General features: G+C 41.8%; 1 protein-coding gene across 8 annotated transcripts in view; it reads left to right on the top strand.

Moving 5' to 3' along the window:
- The first annotated feature begins 6,715 nt into the window (after positions 1–6,715).
- The window catches only part of FIP1L1 (factor interacting with PAPOLA and CPSF1), a 55,931-nt gene continuing 50,136 nt past the window's right edge, over positions 6,716–12,510 (top strand). For all 8 annotated transcript variants that reach the window (XM_080927645.1, XM_080927646.1, XM_080927649.1 and 5 more), the window contains exons 1-4: positions 6,716–7,004; positions 8,059–8,103; positions 8,195–8,234; positions 11,416–11,473. In XM_080927645.1, the coding sequence (XP_080783771.1) occupies positions 6,923–7,004; positions 8,059–8,103; positions 8,195–8,234; positions 11,416–11,473 (225 nt within the window). In that variant the 5' untranslated portion in view covers positions 6,716–6,922. The remainder of the gene's footprint in view (positions 7,005–8,058; positions 8,104–8,194; positions 8,235–11,415; positions 11,474–12,510) is intronic.

Consider the following 12,510-nt stretch of genomic DNA (forward strand, 5'->3'; position numbering starts at 1 on the left):
GTACACGTGGGCCGGTCTCTGACGTCCAGAGTGTGCGCGCGCGCGATGATGACGTTTGAGCCGCTGATTGGCTGAGCAGGCGCGCGGGCTGGCGGGAGGAACGTCTACGCTGGGAGTGGAAGCGGGGTGTGCTTAGAGGGTCAGTAATCCTGAAAAGCCCTGAAGGTTGCAGCTTTTTAGGAAAGAGTTGAAATGGGTTATGTTCCTTCCTCTCTATCAGCTCTCGTCACCTTTTCCTCCCAGTTAAGAATTCTCAGGAATAAAAAAACCTAGACAGAAGTTTAATATCCTCAGCACAGACACTTCCCCATCTCAACTTTGAGGAGCCAGAGAAATAACTACTGCTACATAATTATTGATCATGTGTGGGTTATCTTCTGCGTTTATGCACACAAGCCTCGTGAAATACCTATTGGGACCAGCAAGATGGCTCCGGCTAAAAGCGCTTGCAACACAGGTCGTATGACCTGAGTTCGATCCTTCTGACTCAATGTAGAAAAACAGAAAGGACCTGGAAAATTGTCTTCCACCTGCTCTCCGTGGAAAACACACTATTCCCCGACCCCAACAAACACACACACACACACACACACACACACACACACACACACGGGGGGGGTGTAGAGGAGAGGGAGAGAGACAGAGATCCCATCTCCAAACACACAATCACAAAGGCATTTGGGTTCGTTTCACAGCTACTGAGATTTAGCAAACTGCAGGAAAATCGGATTGAGGAACAAATATACTGATCGCAGTTTGGAACCTTTTTAAAAAAATTTAATTGTGGAAACAAGCATGAGATTAAAAATTAGTTGTGTGTGTGTGTGTGTGTGTGTGTGTGTGTGTGTGTACGCGCGCGCACACGCTGTGGACAGGATCTCACTGTGTAGCCCTGGCTGTCCTGGAACTCACTATATGGATCAGGCTGGCTTCAAGCCTGCCTCTTCCTCCCTAGTGCTAAGATTAAAAGTGTACACCACCATGCCCATCACTAATCATTTTAAAATGTACAGTTCAGCAACATTAAGAACATTTATGCTGTTGTACAACCAATCTCTGGAACTTTTTATTTTGCAAAATCAAAATAGTTTCAAAGCTATACCCTTTAAGTAACAATCCCCTTCCTCACCCCCAGCTTCCCGCACCCCTCCCCCACTGCCCCCCCCCAGGATCTGGCAGACTCTACCTTAATCCTGTTCTCTTTGAGTTGACTACTGTAGGTCATATAAGTGGGTCCCTATGTTATCCGCTTTATTGTGATTGACTTACTTCACTTAACATAATGTCCTTGTGTTTATCTAGTTGTGACACATGCCAATTGCTTTCATTTTAAAGTTTTATATGTGTGTATGCGTGTGCGTTCGTGTGTGTGTGTGTGTGTGTGTGTGTGTGTGTGTGTGTATGCATGCATGCCTGCATGTGCATATGCTCGGGCACTCACACAGTTGGGCTTTGAACTGCCTACAGCTGGAATTACATGGGCCTGTGAGTCACCAAATGTGGGTGCTAAGAACTAAACTCAGGCCTGCTTTGAGAACATCAAGAGCTCTAAATCACTTCGCCATTTCGCCAGTCCCAGTTTTTGTTTGTTTGGTTGGTTGGTTTTTGTAAGGAAAAGATGACGGGGCACCAATGAAAGAAAAAGTCACTGAAAGGAAAAGTCACGGGGCACCAATGTTGTGAAAAGATGACCTCCCGGGTTCGAATCCGAGTCACGGCACCAATGTTAAGGAAAGGATGAAGAAAGTGGGGGGCATATGGCCCATGGAGGTGTGGAGAGGCCTGAGGGGCCCATGTTGGGAATCTCTTCCCCTTGAGGGACCAGCCACACAATGGTATAGTACAGAATAGAGTTTATTCAGGTCTTGGGAGAGTTAGGAGGGTGGTAGAGGGAGAGAGAGAGAGAGAGAGAGAGAGAGAGAGAGAGGGGGGGGGGGAATAGAGGAGTAGAGGGGGGCTATGAGCATGTGGAGAGAGAGGGGGGAAGGGAAAGGGAAGAGGAGGGGTAGGGTTGGGAGAGCAAGAGAGCCAGGAGGAAAGAGAGGCCAAGAGAGAGAGGAGGGGGCAAGCAGCCCCTTTTATAGTGTCAGGTCACTGGGGCGCATACCTGGCTACTGCCAGGTAATTGAGGGGTGGGGTTTACAGAATCCCAACAATTTTGGTTTTTTGTTTTCACCCTAAAAGCTGAATAATAGTTTGTAGTATGCATACAGCACATTGTGTCTATTCATTCATCTCTCAGTGAGTTTTTCCACTTTAGGGCCTTTATGAATAATAATACTCTAGACATAGCTGCACAGATATCTTATAAGTTTTGCTTTCTATTCTTTTTACTGAGATTGCTGGATCATATCGCAAATATTTTTAGCTTTTCTAAGGAACAAATGTTCTTCACGGTAGCCAATATACAAGGGTCCACGTTTTTCTACATCCTTCCAAATATTTTATATATTCTCTCTCACTGTAGCTATCTAATAGGTGAAGACAAGTAGTGTTGTAAAATAAACACTTGAGGATATCCAGTTATAAATGAGTACTAGAGCTAGGAATTGTAGTGCACACCTTAATCCCAGGCTTGGGAGGCAGAGAAAGGTGGATCTTGAGAGTTCAAAGTCAATCCATTCTACAAAGCAAGTTTCAGTATAATCATGACTATGATAGCGAGAAACCCAGTCTCAGGAAAAGAAAAAGGGAAAGAAAAGGAAAATAAGTACTAGGTGGTTAGATATATGATGACATATGACTCTAGCTTGCAGAAAGAAGTATAGTAATTTGGTAATCATTACTATAGGTGTGCTGAGGCTGCTTTAAGAGAGTATAGAAAATATAGAAGATAAGGATGTGATGGAGAAACTTCTGAGCTACCTTGGGGGAAATATGCAGAAGAGGAGCCAGTGTATGAAGTCACAGGGAGGTGTTTTTCAATAATTGATTGGCCAACAGTAATCAGTGCAAAGGAAGGAAACAGTAGAGTTTACAAAAAATCTATTGTATTTGAACCCATGCAAGAAGACAGGTGGATTAGCAGATGGGATGGAGGAGGGGATTATATCTAAGAGCCCGAGGAACTACCTCCACGTTGCTGGAAAAATAGGGTGTTAAGGGAATGAGGAAGAAAGTTGGAAGAGTTCAAGGTTAAGGTCAAATAAAGTACTGAGCCTCTACATTTCCTGATAAACAATTGCAGAATTTAATAAATATCCATGGGAAAGCCTTGAATGTGGACTTCTGGAAAGGAACAAATGGTGAAGATGTTGAATAGACTTCAGATTTTTTTAAAGAACACAAAAAATAAGGTATGTGTGGTGGTTTGTATGAAAATGGCCCCCATGGGCCCCTAAGGAGCAGTACTATCAGGACATTGCCTTGTTAGAGACAGTGTGTCACTAGGGGTGTGCTTTGAGGACTCAGATGCTCAATCAAGCTAGGACCATCCTCCCTCCATCCCTCTCTTTCTCCATCTCTCATGGGAATGGTTGGAGTAATGGATTTCTGATCAGATGAGTTGTTTGAGATCATCACATTCAGCTTGTTAAGCTGCAGTATGTGTTTCTCTACAGAAAGGGTCATTATGTTGTATTCCTTATAGAACCATGTCTTGATCCTCTAGAGGAGTGGTTAGAGTTTAGCTTTAGGATTCGGTGATGGCTTTCTATACAGTGATCTATTTATGAGACAGCATCCAGTAAATACAAAGATTAAAAACATTGTTTGTTCTTGTTATTAAAGGGTATAAGAAACTTTTCCTGCCAGCAGAGAAGTGAATAGGAGATTGTGAAAATTTCCAGAAACAACTAGCAATGTAAAATCCCATGTTTAAGGATGTTAAGATACAGAAAGTAGGATAGTAGATTGGGGGATGGTAATTCCTCAGAAGAGTATCTAAAAATACGTGGGTTATACACGCCACTATTATTCTGGCACAACAGAGAAGAAAAGGCTGAGCACACAAAAGGACACCAGATGATCCATCTAGTCAAATGTTTCCTTTCCCATTTTCATGCCAGTGTATCAAGCATGTGTGTGCATGCATGAGGGTGCACATATACGCATGTGTGTGTGCATATGTGTGCACATACACATGCAGGCCTGTGGTCAATATTGGGAATCGTCCTCAATTGCTCTTCATCTCATTCGTTGACTTAGGGTCTCTCCATCAAACCCAGAACTTGACAGTATGGCTTGCTAGTTAGCTTTTTCTGGGGATCCCAGAGGCTAGAATTACAGGTGGGCTGACATGCTCTTCCAGGATTCATGTGGGTTCCGGGCATCTGGACTCTGGTCTTCACATTATTGTGACAATTACTTTTACCAGCGAGCCATCTGCCCAGTCCCTACTCAAATGTTTTTTTATTTCAAGCCTCCATTTTATCTGCTACCCTTCCAACAGGTGGATGTAGCACACATTAAGATATAGATTTACTGATATGTAAACATTGAAATGTAAGTAACATGTTGGCAACAGTGACATATTGACCTAAGTAATATATTCATTTAAAAGACATTTATAATTATGGTACTACCACATACTAATTACTGAACATTACACTTTGTTTTAGCTCTTGGCATCATTGCTTTTGTTATTTATTTATTTAGCTGGCCTCAAACTCACAGAGCTCTACCGACTTTTGCTTCCTGAGTGCCGGGTTTAAAGGCATGTGCCACCATACCTGGCCTCATTTTGGCGGTAATTTATTCATTGTCTAATCCTCATAAGTAAGCACTCCTATTCAATCCTTCTCAAGAGTGTATTTCATATTAAATTACATCATTATTATTGACATTATTTTGAGATGGAGTCTTACTCTGTTACCTGAGTCAACCTCTAGCCATGGCCCTCAAAGGACTTGGGAGGACAGGGTGAGCTACCAGGGCCAGGTCAACATCATTGTCACCAGCATCTTTGCTTAGAATAAACGGCAATAAATAATGGAGTGGGAAATGAATAGACATAGGACAAATGTGATATTGTAATGAGATGAGTTCATAATATAAGAAGCGAGAGACAGTCTACAAAATAGTCAAATTACTTAATGACAACGTTTCCCGTGTCGAATGGAGAGATTAACCTTAACCAAGGAAGCATACTCACACACGGAATTCAGTTTAGGAGGAAAGAAAGAAGAGGCCCCATAAAGATGGTTATTAATGGCTTATGAGCTTCTCTGCTTGTAGAAATCATTTTCAAAGCTTAGGTCAAGTGCTACCTCCACCACGCAAGCATCTGCCACACTCACCATCGTCCATCAGTTCTTTGAAAGGCAAACTCTTCCAGACTGGAAGGAAAAGCAACCCACTAGGCAAAAGACTCTCTCATCAAACCACCCAACAGGTGCATGGAACAGGGAAAACGGAGCTAACCACTGGGAGTACCTGCCTAAGGTACTCTCAAGCAGATGGTACACACCTTCTTTCTATTTTTTGTATCAAAGGCCAAAAAGATGTGGTGGACATTTAAGATAAACAAGACGAAGGCAGGCTTGGCGTAGTGAAGATGCTGGCGCAAGTGGCTATGTAGTCAAATAAGACCCATCTATCACACCCAGTAGAAGCCGCATAAGGTCTAAGAGAGTTTAGCTCTACTCTAGTCCCCTCACCCCCAAACCTCTTGACCTCATCTACATCCTGCCTCTCACTCTAATCCAAATACAGCTGGGTCTCTGGGCCTTTGCATTTTAACCACCTGGTATAACATTACACCTTCAATCACTTGGCTGTGGGGCTTTTTATGGCTACTGCTATTTTTAAATCCTTATCAAGATGATGTGCCTATATTCTATGTATCACTCTTCCATTAGAATAAAGGCTTCATGAAAGAAAGGATTTTTTTACTGCGCAATCTATATAGTCTTGAAAAGTCTCGAGTGCTTGGGTAAACTTTTGTGCATATTGGTTGAATTCAGGAAAGAGTTACAGAGAAGATTGTACTTAGAAGCTGAAACAATGCAAGAATCTCCTACAGGAAAACAAGGCATAGCAAGCAAGAGTGAGTTCAAAATTAAGAATTAAAACCCACATGATCTAGTCGGGTAATGTGGAACCATGTGATATAAAGTCTAAAGCTCAGCTCTCCAACACCAATCAGTAATTAAGAAAATGCCTGCAGGTTTGTCTACAGTCTGAATTTAGGCATTCTCAACTGAGGTTCACTCCATTCAGATGACCAGTTTGTGTTACATTAACATAAATAAAACTTTCCAGTCACAGTCTCCCTATGTAGCCCAGGTTATCCTGAAACTCACTAATGTAGACCAGGGTGACTTGTCTCTTGCCTACCAAGTTCTGGAATTAAAGGCATACTTCACTATGCCCGATACTAATAATTTTTTAAACAAAGAGAATGCATCCTTTATACATTAAATTTTTCTTTTGTTGATTGTTAAAATTACGACGAATTGACAAGTATGATTCTGGGTCAAGTAAGCACGTGCGGGATGATGGCCTTCAGGATTTTAAAATGAACAAACAGTGGAGGGAGAAAAGCAACAAGGACGGAAAAGAACAATGGTGTAGCAAAGGGACTGGAAGGACGGTTGGGGGAAGGGAACTTCAAAAAATACTAGAAGCCAGAGTGAAAGCCTCTCAGCTCAGCGAAGCTGGAATCATTGGGGTGGGGCGGGAGGGGGAGGAGCCAATGCGCGGCGCTTGCGCAATGAGCGGCCCAGGTGCTTGCCGCCGCGGAAGCGAAACCACCTAGAGACGCCGAGCCGCTTGGGTCCTGCTGCGCCTGCGCAAGCGGACGGTCACTGTGCCTTCGCGGTCGCCCCCTCTACCGAGGTCGGCCCGGGATTTGAGTCTCGCGCTCTCTTCGTTCGCTTACCGGCGGGTTCCCTCCCCTTCTCGCGCCCTGGGACAGCGAGGCTGGGGAAGGGGTTGAAAGGGGCTGTTGATCGTCGCCTTTTAACTTGTTCTTGGGGCGGCCATGTCGGCCGGCGAGGTGGAGCGCCTGGTGGAGCTGAGCGGCGGGACCGGAGGGGATGAGGAGGAAGAGTGGCTGTATGGCGGTACGGAACTTCCTGTCTGTCTCCCGGGTTCTCTCTGGCCTTCCTCCCGACGTTTCAGGCCCGGGCGTCCGAGGCCTCTCGTACTAGCCCTGGCCGGCCTGCGTTAGGCCGAGTGCGGCCTGCTCCCGGACCCGCCGGCACTCACCGCGCGGTGGACGCGGGCCAAGGAGGCCGGGCAGCCCTGCTTCGCCCTCCTCCCCACCGTCCCGGCCTCCTCGCTTCTGCACTCTCTATCCATGCTCTTTCTATCGATCCCGAGCTGCTTCGGTGTCTCTTGCTCAGTGGCTAGTGGGTGCCCCTCCTCGTCCCTTTCTCTCAGAAACAGTCATTCTGTAATAACAGCTAAATAAAGTCGATGCTATTAAACTAACGTCTTGTTTCTTGATGGCCAGTTTGTATGGAATTCACCTGCAAGGGTACCTCCTTGTCTGAAAGTCGTGCTTTAAAAATAGTAATTAGGAGAGACAGAGATGGAATACACTATGGTTCGTAAAGAAAACCCCGAATTCTCTCCTGTATTAAGGTGGAGTTTTTATTTTATTTTATTTTTAGAGACTGCTCTATAGTCCACGTCATAGTTGTACCTCGTGACTCTTCCTTCCCATAGGCTTGTATTAAGTGTTTAATATTTGTGTCCCCAAATTTAACGCATCATTTACTTTGTTTTCATTGAGGACTTGTTTAATGTCTGGTTTTTAAGTTTAAGTCGTAATCCCCCTTGGCTGTTACACCAGGTTTGAAAGTATTTTGTTCTTTCCTAGAACATACATTCTTGACATAAATTGCCATATATTATTTAAAAGTGGACGTCGGAGTCTAAGCAGCCTTTTACTGACGTATCTCCGATAAACTTATAAAATTATTTCTTTAATGGAAAGACATCGTCAATATTATCTTTAAAGCGTGAAATGTGTGAGTTTTCTCTTACCAGGATGTGTAAATCCTCATTGCCTCTTAAATTGAGCTTATATTAGTAGCAGGACAGTCTTGTATTCTCTTTTCATAAGCGATGTGTCTTGTTTATGAAGTGATCTAACTTTGCCTATGCTCGTAGGCCCGTGGGACGTGCATGTGCACAGTGATCTGGCAAAGGACCTAGGTTAGTGCTTGTGCTCTTTCCTTCAGATTCTTACACTGCCTGTTGCTTAAGCTGGGTTTCTTTATTTACTTTATTTTATTTTATTTGGTAGATGAAAATGAAGGTGAAAGGCCAGAAGAAGAAAATGCCAGGTGGGTGAATGCTCCTGTTGATGCCTTACACAGATTGTGATTTCTAGCAAATTGGCAATAGTTTCACTCTAATCCTTGGTGTAATTGCATTTTGACCAAAGGTTGAAGGACTTTTTTTTATTTCAGGACCAATTCTGCCTTGTTTTCTAGTAGCGTCATAGGACAGTTCTTGGAGTGAGGTATTTGCCAACTTCTCACCATTGAGTAACTTTTACTACATCACTGAGTGGTGTATACAGTGTAGTTGGGTTTTTGTTTTGTTTTTCAAGACAAAGTTCTCTGTGTAGTGTGTGAAGCCCTGGCTGTTCTGGAGCTTACTCTATAGACCAGGCTGACCATGAACTCAGAGATCCTCCTGCCTCTGCCTCCCTAGTGCTGGAATGAAAGACAACTATGCCTGGCTGAATGTAGTTGTTAAATCACTAAGGAAAACTGATTTACTGTAAACTGAAAATTGTTGCTTTCATAATTTATTAGTGTTTTTATAGTATCATTTACTTTTGGTATAATTTCTTTTTTCTTTCTTTCCTTTATTTTTTTTTTCTTTTTCTTTTTCTTTTTTTCCCTTGGAAACAGGCTCTTAGTGACAGGCCTAGAATTCCCTTTTCAGACTTAGGCTGGTCTTGAACTGGAAGACATCTGTGTGACTGCCTCCTAGAGTGCTGAGATTAAAGCATGTGCCACTGGTGCCTGGCTTGGCTGTAATTTAGTGCTTTGTATTTTAAATTCATAATAGAACTAGTATTTTTGGAAGGAAACTATGCTTAACTACTATACCATGAACAGAATAGATAATTTTTTAAAGTGGGTTTTCTTTGTTATTATACAAAACTTAGATTTTACAGAGTGTCCAGGGATCCAAACATTTACTCAAAATTTCACTACAGCGAATGCATGTAAGTACATGACTTAGCTTTTAGTTTGATTAGGTGACTGTCTGTAATAATGAGGGGAGGAGTGGTCTTAAACAGCAATTAAGGGCTGGAGAAATGGCTCAGTGGGGGCCATGCATGCAGCATGAGCATGTGGACATGGGAAATACATCCTAGGAGAGACTTGAGGACGATCTCTGGTACTATCTACTCAGTATCGTTGAACTCCAGGTTCAGTGAGAGACTGTCTCAGAAAAGAAAGAAGAGGGATTAGAAAGATAGCTGATGTCTTTGGCTTCCACATGTATCACGCACACAAAGCATTTAAAGAATATTTCGATTTTCAAACTGGAGGGATGAATGCCTCGTACCTAGCATGATAGCTATAATCCAAAAGGCAAGACCCCTGTGATGAGGGCGCAAGGAAGCTGGACTGTTGGCACACTGCTGCTGCTATTGCAAAGTGGTGTCTCCTTGGGAGCATCCTCAAATGCTTAGACAGAGTTATAATTAATTAAGCAGTCCTGTTCACTTTAAATTAGAGTAGAGACATACATGAACACAAGAATTTGAACATTACTATTCTTAGCATCAATCCTAGCTAGTCTGTAAAATGAAAATGACCTACCTGTCTACCAAAACAAAATAGGTTCAATGCAATGTACCCTTATGTAAGAATTTCATGGTGGAGGGAAATTGAGTACTGACTTGCTACATACTACATACATACTGTAGTATGAGTGAACACATTGAGCATAAAGCAAAGGACATGGTTTGATTCAATATAGGAAGTTTCCAGAATAAGCAAATCCATAGAGAAGGAAAGATCTGTATTGTGGGATAGGAGAAAATGGGGATGACTGGTGATACGTACTTACTTCTTTTGGGAAGCTATGTATACAGTCTGTGATTTCATAACATAATTGTGAACAAAATATATCCCTTTAAGTATAGTCTTTAAATGGATGGATGTGAATTATATCTTAATGAAGTTTATAAAATGAACACTGGTGGTGGAAATTCATTACAAGCAACTTATTTTGTATTAAAAATTTATAAAAAGGAGATAAAACCCAAAACAGGATACATGGAAGAAAGGGAGTAAAAATAGGAATAGCCTCCAAAAAGCTGAACATTTTTATGAGCTAATCCTATTTCTGAATTTTATTAACTGCAATTCTCAGTTCACTTTGTGGTTTTGTTGTTCATTTTGTTTTTACTTGTATATGTGTTGGTGTTTTGCCTGCATGTATGTCTGTGCACCACATTCATGCCTATGGAGGATGGTTGTGAGCTGCCCTTGTGGGAGCAGGGACTCAAACCTACAACCTAGAAAAGCAGAAGGTGCTCTGAACCACTGAGCCAGCTCTCCTTCCTCCAAGGTTCCTTTCTCATTGCTCTCGAGTTCTCTGGGCCATTCCTGCCTTCTCTGAGTACTGCTGCCAGTGATTGTTGATGTTGTTTGAAGTTCTGTGTCTCTCATCCTTCTAAACAAAGCGATTACTTTTAAAATTCATCAAAATTTAGTCTTGGGCTCCTTATTCCTGTAATCTAGAGGACAGATTTCCTTGAAAATACATGTGTTTTTTAACCTTGAAATTTTTTTGATAGAATGAAGAACCTATCTGATTTAGTGGAAACGTGTCCTGAGCATTAAAAATTAATATGGTCATATCATAGAATATCATGGGCACCAGGGAGAAGTGAAACCATATTATTTAGTCCTTAGCTATATAATAATAGTCCCTGGCACACAGCAGATATTCAGTAAAGATTCAGAGGTAAAAGTGGAATAATATGCATTAAATTTTAAAAACATGAAAAACTTGAATTATGTGCTGTCAGATTGTCATTAAAAAATTGTTGGGCAGACCAGGTAGTGGTGACACATACTTTTAAGCACTTGGTAGGCAGAAGCAAGCGGATCTCTGCTTGTTCAGAGCCAGCATGGTTTATAAAGTGAGTTCCAGAACAGCCAGGGATGTTATACAGAGAAACCCTGTATACTACTCGTGGTGGTATAGCCCCATTTAGGAGGGAGAGGCAATTGGAGCTCAGAGTTTGTGGTCAACTTGGTCCACATGATGAATTGAAAGGCATCCAGGGCTATGCAGGCTGACTAAAGAAGCCCAACTCTTGCTGAGTACTGGTTTTATAAAACTAGCAGGAAAACCCACAGACTTCCTAGCCTTGGTCTCATCACCCAGTAGACATCATAACTTTAGAAAATCCTAGCAGGGACAGTTGGAAATCATAGTAAACTATGTAGCAGCAGCAGCCAACCTGTCTGCTCCCTTTCTTCTTTGCAGTGCTAATCCTCCACCTGGAATTGAAGAGGAAGCTGCTGAAAATGGCGTGGCGAAACCGGTAACATACATATTAAGCTATGAAATCCAGTTTCTCTGGCGTTTAAAATCATTTTTAAGAACTTCACTGTTTACAAATAAAACCAGCATTTAATATAACCCTCAGCATCCTGTATGGCTTGATCCCTTATGTCAACAGACACATCTGATACCATGAAAGGAATATGTAGAACTTAGGAGAAAAATAATGGAAAGAAACCAAGGGACATACAACATACAAGCTTGCTGTTTACTGCTTCAAAGAACGAATAGTTGTAGATCAACTATGATAAGTGAGCTTGATTTCCAAAGTCAACAGGGAGTCCACAACCTAAAGAGGACTGTTATGTCATAGTTTTCTTAGGAATGCGCTCTGAAAGTGATACTCCCTGACTCCGTGACAATTAAAATAGTACTTTGTTGTGCCCTCTGATGTTTGTCCTGATGATTTTGGTCTTGAACAGAGAAAGAAACTTGCTTTTCGATTTTCATAATTACATAGATTATCTACCATACATATGATTATCTACCACTATGTAATTAAAATATAGAAGCCTTTTAGATCCATACTAAAACCGTTGTAAACAGACCCATTTTTAAGATTTATCATATATATATATATATATATATATATATCTTTAAAATTGTATATATATATATATTATATAATTACGCTGTAGTTATCTTCAGACACACCAGAAGAGAGCATCAGAACTCATTACAGATGGATGGTTGTGAGCCACCATGTGGTTGCTGGGATTTGAACTCAGGACCTCTAGAAGAGCAGTCAGTGCTCTAACCATTGAGCCGTCTCTCCAGCCCAAGCAGATCCATTTTTGGGAAGAAACATGCTGCTTCTTCAGCCAGTTTACGTGTATCATCTCTTCATATTATAATTGATCACCTTGCAAAATGAATCGGGTATTGTAGTATCTAAGATAAAATTATTTAAAAAGAAGTACTTGAGAAATTCTTAGGAGTGAAACATTTGTGAGATTTAGTGTCAACATTAACAGTTACCAAGTAGTTAACAGGGTACTGAAAACATAAAGCATGCAC

Source organism: Micromys minutus, assembly GCF_963924665.1.
Source record: "Micromys minutus genome assembly, chromosome: 1".
Lineage (NCBI taxonomy): Eukaryota > Metazoa > Chordata > Mammalia > Rodentia > Muridae > Micromys > Micromys minutus.